General features: G+C 55.3%; 6 protein-coding genes across 6 annotated transcripts; all 6 read left to right on the top strand.

Moving 5' to 3' along the window:
- Positions 1-18: 18 nt before the first annotated feature.
- JKF63_06496 (uncharacterized protein) lies at positions 19-2133 on the top strand (the record flags this gene model as incomplete). The annotated part of the gene is made up of 1 exon (XM_067902445.1): positions 19-2133. One exon carries the CDS (start codon positions 19-21, stop codon positions 2131-2133), a length of 2115 nt encoding a protein of 704 aa, XP_067757862.1.
- A 1095-nt stretch (positions 2134-3228) lies between these two features.
- On the top strand, positions 3229-3612 carry JKF63_06495 (uncharacterized protein; the record flags this gene model as incomplete). The annotated part of the gene is made up of 1 exon (XM_067902444.1): positions 3229-3612. One exon carries the CDS (start codon positions 3229-3231, stop codon positions 3610-3612), a length of 384 nt encoding a protein of 127 aa, XP_067757861.1.
- Positions 3613-5178: 1566 nt separating this feature from the next.
- JKF63_06494 (uncharacterized protein) lies at positions 5179-9699 on the top strand (the record flags this gene model as incomplete). The annotated part of the gene is made up of 1 exon (XM_067902443.1): positions 5179-9699. The coding sequence occupies one exon, from the start codon at positions 5179-5181 to the stop codon at positions 9697-9699; it is 4521 nt and encodes a 1506-aa protein (XP_067757860.1).
- Positions 9700-10292: 593 nt separating this feature from the next.
- JKF63_06493 (uncharacterized protein) lies at positions 10293-11651 on the top strand (the record flags this gene model as incomplete). Its single annotated transcript, XM_067902442.1, has 1 exon — positions 10293-11651. One exon carries the CDS (start codon positions 10293-10295, stop codon positions 11649-11651), a length of 1359 nt encoding a protein of 452 aa, XP_067757859.1.
- Positions 11652-12442: 791 nt separating this feature from the next.
- Positions 12443-14911, top strand: JKF63_06492 (uncharacterized protein; the record flags this gene model as incomplete). The annotated part of the gene is made up of 1 exon (XM_067902441.1): positions 12443-14911. One exon carries the CDS (start codon positions 12443-12445, stop codon positions 14909-14911), a length of 2469 nt encoding a protein of 822 aa, XP_067757858.1.
- Positions 14912-16910: 1999 nt separating this feature from the next.
- JKF63_06491 (uncharacterized protein) lies at positions 16911-18350 on the top strand (the record flags this gene model as incomplete). Its single annotated transcript, XM_067902440.1, has 1 exon — positions 16911-18350. One exon carries the CDS (start codon positions 16911-16913, stop codon positions 18348-18350), a length of 1440 nt encoding a protein of 479 aa, XP_067757857.1.
- Between the last annotated feature and the right edge of the window lie 23 nt (positions 18351-18373).

The following is an 18373-nucleotide window of genomic DNA, read 5'->3' as shown; positions in this document are numbered from 1 at the left end:
ACACACACTTCACTGGGTATGCGAATACACACAGCACCTGTTAAAACGGTGCGCTATACTCAACCATGGCTCCTTGTACTGGAAGTGGTGCTGCTGGCGAAGGTGGTGCTTGTGGGTGCGGTGGATGAAAACGAAGTTAGTGGATACGCAGCATGGCCAAAATGGGTGCTCATCTTGTTCTGCATCAGCACTGTGCTGCTCTCCGCCATGTACTGCGGCCTTACGATTGGATTGCTCGGAATGCAGACCATTTATCTGGAGATCATATCCGACGCGGGGCGGATGCCTGATCAGGCGTACGCGCGCAAGATATTACCGGTGCGGATGCTGGGCCACCGGCTTCTTGCGACGCTGCTCGTTGGAAACATGCTGGCTCTCGTGTTGACCTCCCAGCTTGTCGCTGCCATTGTGGGCGGGGGTCAATTCGTAAACTTCATACTAGGCACACTTGTGGTGCTCATCTTCGGGGAAATAATCCCCATGAGTTTTTGCAATAACCAAAACAATGCGCTCTGGGCCGGTGCAAAGAGTTTGCCAGCACTCAAGGTCTCGCTGTTTGTGCTGTGGCCCATTGCAAAACCTCTAGGCTCGATGCTGGACTGGATGGTGGGCAATGAGCCAGGGCAGATGTACGACCGCGAGGAGTTGAAGAAGCTCATCCGCATGCATTGCGAGAAGTTTTCCGACAAATCGGGCATCGACATCGATCAGGTCCGCATGATGCTCAGCGTGATGGACGCGAGCGACGTCACTGTAGATGCGGCCAAGACGCCGATGGAGAAAGCCGTCATGTTGGAGGCGAGCACTCGGCTCGACACGGCGCTCAAACGCCGCCTATGGGAGTTTGGCATCTCACGCGTGCCAGTATATCAAACATCACGTGACCAGGTGATTGGTGTGCTCTACGTGAAGGACCTCATCGATAATGCCTATCTCGGCCGTGATGGTGACATGACAGTGCTTGATTTCTTGATGCAGCACCCGCGCAAGATGTTGGTGGTAAAGGCGAACACTCCTCTCCAGGAGATGCTGCACATCTTTGAACATCATCGCATTCAACTACTCTTCGTGGAGCCAGCCGACCCTCCAACCGCAGACGAGTGGGGTGACTCCGCGAGGAGCTTGCCGTGCCTTGAGAGAGAGAGGCAGCTGAGTTCCGGCGAAGCCATAACCACAGACACCGCAGACAAATCATACCCCGGCGCTGTCCACGTGCCACAACGCGAGAAGAGCGACGAACATACGCACCGCATGCCACAAGTCATCAATCCGATAACCCTCTGTTTGACTGCCATGCAGCCGAGAACATTTATTGGCATCGTCACACTGGAGGATGTCATTGAGAGGCTCATCGAGACCGATATTCATGACGAAGACGAGTACTCAGGTAATGAGGAGTTGCTCTCTGATGCTGAGGGCTTGGACGGGTGGACGATTGAGCAGCCGCCGTCGCGACCGCCACGGGTCAACTTCTACTCGTACGCTGTTTCACTCAGCGGGGAAAGCCAGCACCTCTCGGAGGATCAGTTATGGGCGCTTGCCTACTACTTCACCCGGGCGTATGTGTTTTTTGCCACTTGGAACGTTGCCCACGTCAAGTTTCTTCTGCAGTTGGTTGGTGACGTGGTGGTGCGCGTCGATGATCCTTGTTGCGAGGGTGAGGAGCAGAGGACGAAAATATCCAACCCAGCGATCTCGACTGCGTTCGTAGACACTGTAACTGTTGATCCAGCAAGAGTGCTCTGCACAGCTGGGCAACCGAGTCACGCCTTCACTTTGCTGCTGAGTGGTGGTATTGAGGTGTATTTCGAGGCTGAAGGGCTACGGACGGAGTTGAGGTCCTTCTCCTGTTTGGGAGAGCACGTCCTCCTATCAGGCGCCTCCTTTTTGCCGGATTACACAGCTGTGGTATCGCGCACCAGCCGTCTCATCCGCATCACACAGGCTGACGTGGCGATGGCAGAGAGGAGGCTGAACGAGCATCGGGCACGGCGTCGGCTGAAGCCGCTGCGGCTTATGCCAGGGGTCGCAGTCCCTGCAGCGACAGTGGTGACAGTGCCGCCGTTAGGCGTCGTTAACACGAAAGGGAAAGCGCAGATAGGAAGAGAGGACACGCGCGTGACGATTGAGTAAACACTCGAATATATATTTTGTTCTCACGTGTGTGGGCCGTACGAACCTTCGTGGGGCGGTCGTGGGGGGGGGTTAGAGGTGGCGGGTGCCCTCGTCTTGATTTGTGTGATTCGGACGTGTACGAGCGAGCCTTCTCATTGCGTGTTTGTTCCGGCATCCAAGACCTTGGCATTTGCTACGGTCGTGAATGTGTGTAGATTAGATGCACTCTGTATGGTCTTTCGCTTCCTTCATTCTCGATTGATCCAGTGCAGATGTGTATCTCTATATATACATCTATTGGTGATGTGTAAGCCCGCCTCCTCCTGTTTGTCTTTGGTTTTTTCATCTTCCTTCTCTTGTATATCTATGTGTGTGTGTGCTTTCTGCTCGTACTGATGTGGACATCACGCACTCCCTTGCCTTTCTCTGTTTCTTCAATTGTTTTTACCAGGGCGATTCTGTAAATCGTGCTGCGTCGGTGGTACTCTGAGCATGTGAAGAGGGTTGTTCAAGGCGAGGACGCCCTTTTTGTGGCGCCACCACGTTTAATATATCATTATCGCCCAAGTTATTCAGCGATGTCTGTACGTCCCTGGGACTCTAGTGTTGTTACCGCTTGGGTGGTTTTCATGACCCGGGTGGTGCTAACGGCCCTCTCCATATCGCGGTCCTGTGCATATCACACTCTTTTTCCGCCCAAGTGAATCGGCATCGGAAAGGACAGCCCCCCCCCCTTCCCCCCACACACACCCACACCCACACCCACAACTCTTATTATTATCATTGAGCAACCGGTATTCCAACAGGGATGCGTGTCGCACGAGAATAGACGACAAGGAACCCATTGATATCAGAATCGTGCACCACCGTGCTTCACTTTACACGCTCTTCGTTGACCCCCCCCCCCCCACTCCGCTTTCTGCCGTCTACGTGGACGTCCGCGCGTTGTTGCCTCCCTCCATGTCCCCATCCGACTCCCCTTATCCCCGCCTGCCCTCGCAACGTCTGGAGCGCCACAACGTTCACCCCCCCCCCTCAAAAAAAAAGTTCGATTTATCACGCGCATAGTTTTCTATCGTTTGCCCTCCCCTACTCTCACCGAACTCTTCATCAATGGATACAGAGGAAGGCGAGTTCATCATCTGCGGCACCGGTGGCTCGGCCGAGGATGCTGCCGCCGATGCTATTGTGGGTGTTATCGAGGATTTTATGATTTCCTTCGATACGGAGGAGTTGTGGCAGTCTGTCCCGCCATTACACACTGTATCGGGTTATCATGATCAGTACACAGTTTACAGATCGGTCTTGGAGAAAGTAGAAAGGGAACTTGACGCGCATGTCCTTGCCGCTTTTCCAGAATATAAATCAATCGAAGAGGTCTCTCTGCTGCTCCAGAAGCGCCGTGGGGACATCACAGAAGATGTGTGGGAGTTTGTGAGCGAGGGCTGCTTTGATTATGAGGAATTCATCAAACAATGGAAAGAGTCGCGACCCTAGGCACTGTCGGCTCTCACGCCGATGTGTGTACTTGAATCTTTTTTTTTGGCGGCGGGGGGGGGGCGTTGGTACCGTATGCAACCCCTCATCAAGCGTCACCACCACAGCAGCGACTTTGATGTCCCCCAAAGCGCATATCCACAACGCGCGTTCCTGTAGAGCACCGTGAGAAGCTACAGCAAACAGCTGCAAGCGGTTTACTGCTCCGAAGCCACGATGGCGCCGTTGAAGCTTTTGTCCTTTATGATGCACCCTATAGTTGTCACTGTCTCCCGAGACGGTGTTTAGCACCCACCTCGAAACTTGTTTTAGCGGCTTGCGGTGGTCCCGATGAACACGAAAGATGGGGAAAACAGTGAGCTGACAGTGTCTCATTGCGCTTGTTCACTCTCTCTTTCTCCCCGGATTCGATGCCGTCCCCACTGCCTATGCACATCTTTTTGCTCCTTGTGCACACACACACGCGGCTGCCTTGTAGTAGATTTCTTCCTTCTCCTCTTATCGAAACAATATTTTTTCTCAATTTTCTGTGTTTGTGTGCGCGTGCGCGCCTTTTCGAGCGCGCGGCTTTAGCCTCACTGCGGACGACGCGGCTAATTGGTTGTGTGGATCAGGAGCTCAATTCCCCTCGCCATTTCTGTGTTACTCTTGATGATGTGATCGGGGAAGGCATTAAGGGGTGTTTCAAAAGTTCATGGTTCCAGCAAGGTGGCCAACGTGGAGATACTGACTAGCTGGAACGGGCCACATTCGCTTGGGGTGCGGCGCTGTTTGATACCGCAGGCTGTCTTGTTCTGATGCGCGATCTCTTCTCCTCTGTCTTCTTCGACAGACGCGCCGCCCCAGACCTCCACCGATTTCTGCGCAAAATCCCTATTAGACGAGAGAGACGACACCTTTTGGGGTCGGTCATTTGCACTTTCCCTACGCTCCCAATTACTTCCTATCTTATTCTCGTTTCGCGAACCCTCTACCTCACACCTCACACCCCACGTCCCCCCCCCCTCCCATACTCCCAGGCTGCCTTCACAGCTACGATGTTCCCCCTTTTTATCTCTCTCTTAGTATGAGCTAGTTGTCGTGCACCTTAGACATCTTTGTTCTGTTTCCCTTCCCCGCTTTATTCTTTCTGCTTCTTGTTGTTGAGGAGGAGCACATTGGTCATGTAGCACTACAGGACCACCAGGGAGATTGTATATGCATAAACACCTCAAGTGCACTAGTCTTTCTTTCACTTGTTCTCTCCAGGCACTTTTGGTGCCGTTCGAAACCGCCGACGCCCACGCATCCAACTTTGTCACAAGTCAGGAAAGGTATCTGGTGCGCTGTCTGTGCGGCTGTCTATATCCACATGGATATATATATATATATGCACATCTTTACACAGGGCACCTGCGTGTGTGTTTTGTATGCCCGGGGCAACTGAGAGGCAACTTGTCCTTCGACAATCTCTCTCCTCCACTTTGAGCTCCGAGTCTCCAGCTCCACCATCGCATCCCATTCGTGGAGTCACGCAGATTCCACCTTTTTTTTTTGACTGAGTAGAAAAGGTGCGCTGAATTGGAAATGGCAACACAGGGTGTCCGCGGCAACGTGTACAGCTTCTTTGACAGCTACCAGTACCTTTGGAGCCCGCAGCGACCTCAGCGGACGACGGACGAGATTGAGCGACTCTGCCAGCATATTGATACTCCTGTAGAGGATGGCATAATCTCCCTCTCCTTCGATGACCGTGTTGCTATGCGGTCACTCTTCTACACCGTTGTGGACGACACTAACCTGCGCAACGTTCTTGACGGTCTGCTTCTACCACCACCTTACTACCTGGCTGATTTTTCTCGGAAGCACTGGACAGAGGAGGACGTTCGTGCACTATGCTCGGTGCTTCATCCTACTCTGGACTGGGTCCTTGTGAACCTACCCTTCAACCTTGCGCTGCGACTGGGCTCGTATGACGCCCGACTGCGGGCAGCAGCGCGGCGGTTTTGCTGGATTTTCTCGATTCCATTTTCACTGCTGGAGCGTAAAGAAATCTCTCTCGCGCAGATGCGCATGTCAGCGAGCGGCAGCGGCGCCGCCGCGGTGGAGAACGTGGAAAAGCAGGAGATGGTTTTGCACAGCAAAACGTATCGAAAGCGGAGCCTGAAGCGGGTAGCGACAATAGGAGGCTTTTCTCTTATAGGAGGCGTAGCCCTTGTCGTGACTGGTGGGTTAGTTGCCCCTATTGTAGGTCCCGCGTACGCAGCGCTGGTGACTGCGACTGCAACCACTTTGGGCACTCTGGGCGCTGTCGGCGGCGCGGTGCTTGGCCCCGGGGCCTTGGCTACAATCTTTGCGTCCATTGTCGGCGCCGCTACCCACGCCGCAGCTCTTGCTTCCATTATCACACCGACGTTGACGGCCGCAAACCTCACCGCCATCTTTGGTGTGACGGGTGCCTCGCTCGGCGGCTACAGAGCCTTCCGCCGCACGATGGACTCCGGTATCTTTATGCTCCGCTCCATCAACGAGGTGGAGACCTTCGAGCTGGGGGCGGCGCCGACCGCTTCAGTTTTTGCCGCTGCGAAAGAAGAGGAAGTCGAGCTCAACGAGAAGGTGGTGCGCCGCCTCGCTTCCTCGCACCAGTCAGTGGAGAGTTGCACTGATGCTGCGGACTCCGCGTGGCACCTGTCGGGTGTGCTCGAGGAAGACTCGAAACCTGGTGTGGTTGTCCCTCGTCACACACGGGTGGTCGCTATGTCGCACGCCAAAAATATTCCATCGATCCAAAAGCGCCGTCGCCACGTCGTCTTTGCTGTGGAAAATAATCTCATGGGCTACGAGCTGCGCCTCAAGGCCATCAAGCTGATTTCTGGGGTTTGGGTAATGGCCCCTCCAGCCGTCATCGCGCCGGCGCAGGCCGGTGTGTTTGCCTGTGTGAATCGGTTCGCACACCCAACCGGTGCTGGGTTCATCGTATGTTATGTCGCCACGCCTTCCCCCGGCACTGTTAACGCGACATCGCTGCGGGTCTGGGTGCGAACTGAGCAGGACTTCTGTGGCACCTGGGTAGCATCTGCGGTGTGTGAAAAAGTCGAGATGGAATTCAATCCGACGGTAGCTGAGTACTGGTTGGAGCACCACACCACCACCACCACCACCACCCGCCGGCAGCATGGTGTAGCGCTCGAGCTGCACGTGGCACCGTACACCTACCTGAAGCTGTACTCAGCGTCGGCTGGTGAAACCTTGCAAGCGCGCACGGTGACGTTTCCAAGTGAGGAGTTGCCCCAGAGGCAACTGGAGTACGGTCACGCAGTGACGCAGCGCAGGAAGCTCGGAGTGTCGCTTGTGAACCGCTCCTCGCATACTGTTTTGATGTGCGACATGGGTATGGTAAACGGTCAGCAGTGGTCCGGGACGGCCTCTCCAGTGAGTGTGTATCCTGCCGAGGCGTCGTTGACGTACTTCACGAGTAGCGAGTGGAGCCTGGCGGGGGCGGAGGGCTATTATATTGTGGAGGTGGTGAATAGCTACAGCGCACCTGTTACGCCGCGCTACTACGTGCGACTGCAGTTTGAGGTCAGTTCCCTCAACAAAGTTAATGTCGCATTCGCTACTGCATACAACCTCACTGAGCTGACACACCACACATTGACTCCAGCCTCGCCCAGCAGTGCAGAGTTTCCAGTTGAGCTGCCGCCGGGGCTGTTCTTCTCCCTCACTTGTGTCGTGGACGTGGCGCTTCATACAGTGCAGCTGGTTTTCCAGGACTTCGTTGAGCGGCTCGATTGCGCCCGCGCCCTAGACACAGAGAAGATGACGCTCGCCATCGGCGTGAGCGGCTACTCAGCCATCTTTGATCCTCGTCGACCACTGCGAGACCAGCAGGTGGGTCTGTGGCAATCGGTGCTGCGCCGCAGCGAGCTTCTAGGGTCAGCGGAGCCGTATGTGCTGCAATGGGAGGATGAGTACCTGGTTAAGTTTGGTGACGTCATTCATGTGAATCTCGATATCGCCGACAATTTGGCGAAGAAGACGGTGGGCACCGCCACGGCCACGGCAAAGAAAACTCTCCTGCAGGGTACCCTCTTCACCGGGCTTCCCGCTTTTCCCGCTTTCTCGTCTTTGGTGGGCAGCTTCCAGCTGCCCCTCTTCGCTGTCTGGGCAACTGGAGTAATCGACAACAGCTTCGCAACGCTGTCCAACCGCGCCGCATACACTGGGAAGGACTTGGCCGTCGCGCTGCTTCACAAGCAGCGCGGCAACCGTCCGGTCACGTTGATCGGTTTCAGCTTTGGTTCTCAAGTGATTGTGGAGTCGCTGCTGGAGCTGCATAAGGTGGGTGCCTATGACATTGTAGAAAACGTCTACTTACTTGGTTCCACGTGCAGCTCCGACCCGGTGCTGTGGCAGCGTCTTCGCCGCGTGGTTGCTGGTCGTCTTATCAACGTCTATACCCGAGAGGACTGGACTCTGTGGATGATGTACCGGCTGAACAGAACCGACTTGAGACCGATGGCAGGCATCAACCCTGTCCATGTGCCCGGTGTTGAGAATGTGGATGTGACACCGTTGGTATCTGCCCACGGCGACTACGCCGCCAAGCTGCTGCCTGTCCTGGAATCGATTCCGCAACAGCCGACCGCGACAACGTGGAACCCGCGACAGCACAATGGCTCGCCAGGTGTGACGGTGCCTGTGAGAAAATGTCGCGAGACGGTGGTGGCGGTCAGCAAGTCACTTCACTCCTTCTTGACAGTGACACCGTACGCCGCCGTGGGTGTGAAGAACTGCGTTGTTTCTGATCTTTCCCACTACGAGCCGAAGATAGAGTTGATCTCGGTGCAGCTGTATGGATGCTTTTTCGACTACATGCCACCACCGCTAACTGACACCGGAATGGCATCCGTAGCTGGCTTGCTAGGGGACACCGATGCACCAATCGGGGTCGTTGTGGCGTACCGGATGCGACTACCTGCATCGGCGCCGCGAGACTTGCTGGTTGTTGTGTACCTATGCAGGAGCCCCGGTGAGGATGTTCAGGCGTTCGCACAGCCTCACCTGGTGAAGCGGCATAGCTCCCCGACGGAAACGGCGGAGCAGGCGCACCAGCGGCTCTGCACCATTACAGCGGAGGGGTGTCAAAGCCTCGACGCCCTGCAGCGAATTTGTCGAGCTCTCCCTAACGAATCGAAGTTGCGTAGGGACACAGTCCACATTCAATCGATTCCGTTACGTCTTCCGAATGTGTTCACCGACAACCACCAAACGGCGACCGTTCGGCTCGTTCTTGAGCGACTGGACCCCTCTAGCATCACCATAACGTGGCTAGCACTAATGACGAAAGGGAGCACTCCACTCCAGCGAGAGACCTTCGACGAGGCGCAATTCAAGAGCACCATGGCGGTCATCTCGACTCTGCGCCCACACCACCATGGTGGCAGCACCTGGATGAGGCTGCCCGTGGTGGCAGATACGTGTAGCACCGATGACATGACCCAAGGACTCCGCGCCTTGGCTGCACAGCTACAGGATCCTGATCAATACCCAGCGAACATTGCATCATTCGTTCTCGTGAACTGCGGTACGTCGCCCCTCTACTTTTCTGAGGCATTTTATAACCCCACCAAGACAGCGGCCATGGCGCAGCTAGTGAATCACGCCCCTGTGCCAGACACGCCCTCCTACGCGTGGCCGAACTCGCAGTGGATCAGGTTCCCACCTCCGGAGATTCCTCCAAAATCTTTCGCGGTAGCGATGCTTACCGTTCATGCGGGTGAGGCCGGCGCAAACTGTGCCGTCCGGCCGATCAGGTATGAGACCCACAATGGCCAATGTGCGTTTGACCTAGAGTTTGCTGCCAACATTTTCCCCACTGGCGGGGCCGAGGAGGGTTTTCAGGCGTCGCCGCCCGCGCACTGCACGCCAGTGGAGGGTAAGCCGCATCTCGGGGATGTCTCTCTCTCGCACACCACAATCCAATCTACGCCGTTTGTGATCATAATGATAACGCCCCGCACGGACGCAGAGGCTGACGCACGGGTAGAGGATGCCCGCGATACGGTGGAGTCTCGCCTGCAGGCGCGCGGCTGGTTTCTGATGTAGCTCTGTGCCCAGGCCACTATCCGGGAGTGTCTCACGTGTCGCACGGTGCTGGGAAGCTGTTGAACTGACTAGCCTCTCGTGTCTCAGTTTAGGCTTGAGCGTGAAGCGGCAAGAGACCCGCAACGCGGGAGGACAAGCGGGTATTTCCGTGTACATGTGCATGAGCTGGGGAGAGGCGCCTGCACGGGGGGGGGGCGGCCAGCTGCCTCCTGAGCTAGGGCCACCCTACAATGGGCTGCCGGCCGGTGGTGTGGTGGTGGGTAGACTCACGGGTTTTTGTTCGATGGTACCCGGAACGGAAGTGACAGGGGAGGAGGGGGGGCCTGTGCTGACGACAATTTTTTTTTCTTGATTTGTGTGTCACTGTGCCTGTCCGTTTCTTTGAGCCTCTTTCATTAGAAACCCAACCGTGCTTCCTTATGGAAAAATAATCATGTGCAGTCGAGCTTCCCAGCCTCCAGTTCACAGTCATTCTCTTTCTACCCCCATCCGCCACTCCAACCACATATACACACACCACCACCAGTCACTTTTTTCCCTCTGGACATGCAAACCGCATTTACAGGTGTCGCTACTGCGCCCACATACGCAGTATGAGTCTGCTTACATGCAACGAAGATTGTAGCCTTGCTGAATTCGCACAAAAACGTCAGGTTCAATTGCATTCCCTCTGGCTGCCGATCAGTGCGGCGGTGCCATCACATACAGGCTCCAATGCCACTGTTGCGGTTGATTCTCACACACCCATGGTGCTGCTGGAAACAGGAACCGATACCCTAGTACTTGACAGGCGCGAGATCTGCGTAAGGCTACAGGTCGCCAACGCCTCCAGCTCTGAAGACACCACTGTCTTGGTAGACCCTGGTGTGATGCCGAGGGACTGCGAGGTATTTGTGCGCTGGAGTCGACCAGATGGAATACAGCTGAAGGCCAACATGCGGGTGCTTCACTACAATATGGAGGAGGTACCTAGCCTCTCGTCTCGCCATTCGGCCCACTCGCTGAAGCGGAGCCGTGTTGTTGACGAGGCCAATAGCGTCGATGCATTCGCCCTCAAACGAGCGATTCGGGGAAACCAGAACAGGCTCACTCTCGCCCAGCGCAGCAGAGAAGATCTCCATAGGCGGCTCACGGCAGCCATCAGCACGCGTGGTTGCCAGCTCCATCCCCGTTCTACAGAGATTCTGCAGTCCACCCTGGCTAGCATTTGCCATCGCCTGGCCCATCCGCCGCTGCACTTTGTGTTGCCGTCCGACGCGATGGCACTGGAAGCAGGGGGGGTGACATGGGCAAGGTCGAACGGGCGCATTTTTTCGCGCGTATTTCGCTCTACCACCTCTGAGGAGAGGTCGGAAGCGGCCAAGTACAGCGATGGCTCACGCCAACTGCGGTTTTACTTCATTGAAGATGTACTACTTCGTCGACCACAAGAGTGGACTGCGACGGCGGCGGCGCGGTACCGAGACGACGGAAGTGGCACAGGGGGTTGTGACAGGGCATCGCACGAGGTGGAGGTCTTACTCAAGGAAGAGGTGCTGGCTGATATGAACAACTTCGCAGATCGTGGTTTCCGCATCGTCTTCATCGAACACTACCCTGCGCTTCACCACGGTAGTCGCTACATGGTGGAGCGCACCTTGACGCCAGTCGTGCGCCTGTGTCTCCAGAGATGTCCACACCTCACCGTTACGGTGGTTATCTCTGCCATGTCCTGTGTTACAGCGGCGCGCAAGCAAGGAATGATGATGTCCCTGGTGCTCCCACACACCGGTCTGCTCTCTTTCTTCATTTCCGAGTTGAACACATCCCTCACACCGGACCCCAAGACGGCAGCCGTGGTGGGCAGCAGTGACAGGGGATCTCTATTTCTCAAAACGCTGCACGCCGACTTTGCGCGGAACGCGTCACTGACATATGTGGACGTGAGGGAGCTGCGACATCACCGAGAGTAGTCACCGTGTCCTGTATTTGGGGACCGCAAACATCCTCCCATCAAAAGCGTGAGAACACCCACGACGGCGTCTACGCGTGGGGATGCCGGCAGCCGAGGTTGCGGACTGCATGATTTTTCATGGTCAGTCCTCAACAGTCGAGGGGTAGGGCGTAATGCCTGCGCGAACACACATATACACACAAATACACAGAAAAGGATATGGCACGGGAAATAGGAAATAGGAACAAAGGATTTTTAGGGGATGTGCGTGCCATGGCATGCATGTGTCTTTTCCTCTGTCTGCCGTGTTGAGAATCTCAGCCCTCCACCGCCTCCCCCTCCCCTCTCCCGGGCTTCCTACCCCGTTCCCTACGTTATATTGGCAGCATTGGTCAGGTTATGCCCCTCAAGATCTGTTCTAATTTGCCACACAGTGTCCTCTTTTCGTCCGGTCTTTTCATTGGATCTCGTCGTTATGGCACCACTTTCCCAAAACCATGGGCTGTCACAATTACACGCGTCACCCTGGTAACCCAACAGCTGACGCTCTCCACACCACCGCTTCACGTTACAGCGGACCCCCCCCCCCCCAAAAAAAAAACTCACTTGTCACTCATTTTTGTTCAACTCTTTCGTTTTTCCCTCGCTTTTCTATCCGCGCCCATATTCTAAATTGCAGATCAGCTCGCTTCCCCTCCCCCCCCCCCGGGCAGAACCCGGTAACACAAATCTCATCGCGGCGAACCTTTTGCGGGCCACAGATAACTTTTGTCTCCACTACTTTTCAGGGTGAAGTACTCTTCCGATCCCATGGCGGCTAAGTGTGTGCCGTGGCGCTGTACGCAGCGCTTTCTTCCGCTCCTGCTCATCTTGTCGGTGACTCTGCTCTTCGGGGTCACCGCGTCGTCGAAGCCCTTCGTCAAGACAAAGGGCGGTCTGGAGCTTGAGGCAGTTGGCTATGCAAGTGGTGTGGTACGACTGACTGCGAAGCCAGCCAATGTGTGGACGTATCAGGCAGATGGTATCGTTCTCCCTGCTAGCTGGGAACTGCAGGCCACGAAAGGAACCAACGAAACACAGTGGAATATCCCACACAAGGAGTGCACGCTGATGGTAAACGTGGCCGTTCCGCTTGTGCGCCTCGACTTCTCATGCAGTGGAAAGACCCTTGTAGAGGCAACCATGTTTTCTGACGCGAAAGAGGGCCCGGAGGTCAACTTTACGTTCCCTGCCGCGATGACGATGTACGGCTTGGCGGAGCACGCCGCAGATTTACCGCTACGTGGTGGAGAGGTCTACGAATTGTACAACACGGACGCATTCCAGTATCCACTCAACAGTACAAAGGCTCTCTACGGCGCCATTCCCTTCATCATGGCGCACGCCCCAGAATTCACATGTGGTGTTCTTTTCCTTAACCCGTCTGAGACAAAAGTGCGCGTCAATGCTGACAGTCCGGCACCATCGTGTCGATGGCAGCCGGAGGTTGGCGCTATTGACATCTTTTTCTTCCCCGGGCCCACTCCTGCGAAGGTCCAGCACCAACACGCAGCTCTAACTGGCCCGACAGTCATGCCGCCGTACTTCAGCCTGGGACTCCATCAGTCGCGCTGGAATTACATGAGCACGAAGGACTGCCTTTCCGTGGACGAAGGTTTTGACACACACAACATGCCGTACGACGTTCTGTGGCTCGACATTGAGCACACAGACAAGAAGAAATACTTCACGTGGGACCCCTATACTTTTCCCGACCCAAAGGTATTGACCGACGCACTGGCCTCAAAGGGTCGAAAGCTGGTCACCGTCAAGGACCCACACGTGAAGGTTGACATGGATTACTATGTGCACATGGAGGCGGAAAAGGGTGGGTACTACGTCAAGGATGCCTCTGGCAATGATTTCAAGGGCCAATGTTGGCCAGGCCGCAGCTCATGGCCGGACTTCCTCAACACACGCACGCGTGATTGGTATTCGACATTGCTTCACGACGACCGCTACCCGGGCGGTAGCCGCGATATCCACACTTGGGTGGACATGAACGAGCCCTCGGTATTCGAGGGCGAGAGGGGCTCCATGCCCAAGACAGCGGTGCACAAACTGGACAATGGTCAGTCGATTGAGCACCGATTTGTTCATAACGCGTACGGATTCTACTCATTGCAGGCCGTATACAAAGGTATGCTCGAAGCTGGCGGGAGCAACGTCGCCCCTGAGCGACCCTTTATCCTTACGCGCAGCTTTTTTGCCGGATCGCAGCGCTACGCGGCGATGTGGACCGGCGACAACATGGCCCGCTGGGACCACCTGGAGAACAGTATCCCCGAGCTGCTCTCTTTATCCATCTCAAACTACCCCTTTTGCGGCTGCGACGTTGGCGGCTTTTTTTTTGACCCTGAGGAGGAGCTCTTCGTGCGGTGGATGCAGGCTGGTGCTTTCGTGCCGTTTTACCGGGCTCACGCTCACCTTGACACGAAGCGCCGCGAGCCATGGACTTTTTCGTCTGACACCCAGTCGCTTGTGCGCAATGCGTTGGCTCTGCGATACGCTTTGGTGCCGTACCTCTACACTACCTTTTACCACGCCCACACCAAAGGCGACATCATCATGCGTCCTCTCTTCTACGAGTTTCCCGGGCAACCGGAGTTGAGGGAGGTGCAGAACACGTACCTCTTCGGTCCCTCCATTTTGGTGCAGCCTGTGGTGAAGCCGCAGGCCACAGAGGTGACGGTGCCACTGCCCACGGAAACGCTCTGGTACAACTATTTCTCAGGCGAACTGGCTTCGGGACGCCACACGATGCCAGTGGATAAGAACACCATACCGATGTTCTTGCGTGGTGGTCGCATTATTCCCATGAAGCTGCGGCTTCGTCGCAGTACATTCGCCGCTCGCTTGGATCCCTTCACCCTTTTAGTGGCTCTCAATGAAGAGGGCAACAGTTATGGCGACCTCTACCTAGACGATGGCACAACCTACGATTACGAAAAAGGTGGTTTTGTGCACCGCGCGTTCTCGTACTCTAATCAGGTGCTCCGGAACTCCGCCTACCTGGGCTCAATGGGTGATGTAGCGATTTACAATGCCGTGAACACTGTGGAGCGCGTCACAATATACGGTTACGTTGGTAAGGTCAGTAGGGTCATATTGAACATGCGCGTCGACAAGATCGAGACAGCGACACCGCTTGAATTTGATCAGTTTGGGCAGACCGTGATTGTGCGTAAGCCTGACATTCGCGTGGCGGCCGACTGGTCTATTTCCTTTGAGAACGAATAGCCCTCTCGAGGGTTTGTTGCGAACGTCTGTCTTGAGACGTAGTGGTGTGGGGGCCTTGTTTTCTGCCTGGGGGGGGGGGGGGGGAGGGGGGCGGTGGTAGACTCAGGAGATGTGGCCCAATCGCATGCGATCGCGCACACGCGCAATCTCAAACATATATATGTGTATGTATCGATCTACCTATATATATATATATAATGCGCACTATGGGCATGTGCCCGGAGAGGAACATATACAAGACCTTTGCGTCCCCCGCCTCTCAGCCTGTGTTGTGACTTGCGTCCGTGCAGCCGCAAATCTCTAGACTTTTCAATAACTGTAATAGTTCAGCGCACACGTAGTACAAGAAATTCAGGACCTTACAGCGGTGTAGAAGGTACTTTTTTTGGGGGGAGGAGCGGGGGGAGGTGAGAGGGAGAGAGGAAGCATGATTCAAGCGAGAGCGTTTGTAAGCGTTCAACAATGAAAACAAGTACGCTATCGTGCCCTATAGGTCATGTGAAGAACTCCGTTGTGCTGCGGAGTCAAGCAGACATTGACACAGTTTTCTTTTTATTATATCGAAGGCCCCCCCCTCCCCTGCGGCGTTGAGCAGAGGCTCAATAGTAGCGTCTATGTCGTTTTTGTCGGCGTGATTGGGATCTCGAATGGTGACAAACACGGTATGAGGTTTGTGGACCCCTTTTTTTCTAGTTCTTTTAGTTCAATACTATATATCTACTAATGGCTAAACACGTGGATCTTAAAGGTAGGAATGTGCAGCAAGTAAAAAAACTCGACTGGAATTCGGCGTGTTTTCACGAGGTCCGACAAGAGGACTTTGCAGCCCAAGGCGCCATTTATCTCTTTTTCATATCACGGTGGCAGGGGAACGCCTCAGCACTGGATCTGAGCCACTCCGGGATTTGCCATGAGAGCCGAGCGGCCTCTCCCAACCCCTCTCACCTGACCGCTGTAAGTTTTTTTTCGATGGGAAAGCAAGCCCTTTACTCAAGAGAATGCAGCTTTGGAGTCCCTATATGTCTTGCGAATCACTGTGGCCATGTCCTAGTTTACGTTGCGTGCAATAGTCCTCCGACTGTGAACAAGTCTGTACCAGCTTTGTCATAGGTCAAGGTGTGTCTGTGTGACCCCTGCGCATCTCACGTGGGTATCTGAATGCCATTCGGTAGGGGGAGTAGGGGTTATCTTGATGGATACACCACGTGGCGATCCACGTCGCGGAGCCGGTCTTAAGCCGACTTAGTGGGAGGCGCCGACTAGAGTTTCCGGGAAGGGCTGCACTTGGGTGACGGAACCCGCATCGTTCCAACGCGTGTTTGTTGCTACTTGGCACAACGAGATGGGCATGTGTACAGACCGGTTCACGCAATGATGTTCGACTGAAGTTTATTTCGAATGAGGGGAGTACCTCAGCGAAGAAACGGAGGGAAATACTCTAAATGAAAGGTGATTGCCATCGCCTGGGCTGCTTTTCACACTGGGTCATGCTTGCATGTCTACGCGCTCCTCTCCAGCCCCACTTCTCCATGTTTCTCTTCGCTTTCCTCACCCTTCTCTAAACACTCTACTGGTGGTCTCTACCCAGTCTGGCGCAGTTTCTTCTGGTGGTTGCTTTCTGCTTATTTAGCGTTGTGCAGGATATCGGTAGTATAGGACAAGCGTATTGCTTTTTTTTTCTTTGCCTGCAACGATTGCAATACCGTTGACCTACTCTGTACTGTGTACGAACTTCCTGGTGTGAGGGGAGACACAGTGGCAGCATTGCCGACAGCGGGTAAGGGGCAGGCGCAAGACCCCCCCCCTCCCTCCCTCCCTCCCTCCCCCACTCATCTATAGCAGATAGTAGAAAAGTGTCCACAAGCCGTCGTACGAGGCACGCTGTCATACGTCCACCGTACTTCCGCACCGTTTCCCTGGCTGATCGTGTTCAGAGAGTCACTCACAAATACAGAGGACGAACGTCAAGAGAACCTTTGAAAAGGATTCTTCAGTTGCCATGCGGCGCTTGTTGGTGAAGTCTGCGACTTTGGCCGCCACAGCCAGCGGTGCGCGTGCCTTCTGGGACCCTTTCGGTCATCAGCCCGAATCCATGTTCCTAGATCGGAAAGACTTGACTCAAATGTACCCGACCCAAAAACCCAAGACCACCGGAGGCGGGTTCGGCTACGAGCGTGGGCCTTATTGGGCTGCGATGCTTTTGCCAAACCCAGCGGTGCGCCTGCCGCACGAGCGGCGCCGCCTCAACCCAAAACCAGCAAAACGTGTTACCGTTTTTGGCGCCAGCGGCTACCTGGGCGCTGAAATAGTCCGAGAGTTGTGCGAGCATCCGGCGATAGAAAAGGTGCGTGCCACCACCCGTTACCCCACCCTTATCCCACAGGGATCAGACCTTGACGTTCTTCTGCGCAGTTTTCCAGAGAAGCTGGAGCTGCACGAGTGCGACGTAACGGACCGAATTCAAGTAAACGTTGCTGCCAACGGGAGCGACACACTCATCTTCGCTGTTGACTATCATGCCGAGTACGCCAACAATAGCCATCATGATGTCTTCCTTATCGGAGCCACCAACGTGAGCTGGTCCGCGCGTAGCGTGCGAGCAGATCGGGTCATTTTCTGCAACGGCTTGGATGCCACCTTCGCATCAGAGTCGAACTACGTCGATTTCCGTGCCCGCGGCGAGGAGGCTGTCGGTGCCAATCACCCGGATGCTACCATTATCCGATTCGGTCCGCTCTACGGAAAGAATTATCGCTATCGCGGTCTAGGCCGCTACATCTACCCAGCGTGCTTCCCGAACACACAGGTGCAGCCAACGTGGGTAGTGGACGCTGCGCGTGCTGTTGTACGGTGCTCTATGTCTCACCGCGCTGTGCGGTACAAGTTTGACCTTGGTGGTCCTCAGACTCTGAGCCACGTGGAGGCTTTCCGAGAAATCGCGCGCCACTTTGAGAAGCGTCTCGTTGTGCCATGCTACCGTGGTGTCGGTCGCTTCTTCGGCAAGATTGCCACCTGGACGGTGCCGAACCCGTGGTTCGACGACAACTACATCCTCACTTTCGAGCTAGACCAGGTGAACCGCCGTAGTACTTTGTTTGACCGCCTTGCGAGCTGGGAACGTATCGCTTACACCCCGCACACCATCCGCGAAGCTGCCGAGATCGAGCGTGGCATCCGAAATCTCACTCCCCTGCAAGAGCTCGACGTGGCTTTCAGGGCGCTTGAGGCGGCTGACAGGGCTGCCTTCGAGAAGGAGGAGGAGTCCGCGAAGAGGTCGGGTATTTATCGCGCAAAGGCGGAGCCTGGGTTTGGCCGCACCGATGGCCTCGAGGCCCTCGCGCAGGAGATCTACCCTGGCCAGCAGTTCCGCATCAAACCACTCCAGGGCGCCAAGTACCCATCCAATGTCAAACAGCCTGGACCCACGGCAATTCAGTAGACACCGTATCTGGATGTCATTTT

This window comes from Porcisia hertigi, chromosome 18 (assembly GCF_017918235.1).
Source record: "Porcisia hertigi strain C119 chromosome 18, whole genome shotgun sequence".
Classification (NCBI taxonomy): Eukaryota; Euglenozoa; class Kinetoplastea; order Trypanosomatida; family Trypanosomatidae; genus Porcisia; species Porcisia hertigi.
The sequence above is the reverse complement of the archived record's forward strand: the minus strand, read 5'-3'. Positions and strand labels throughout refer to the sequence as shown.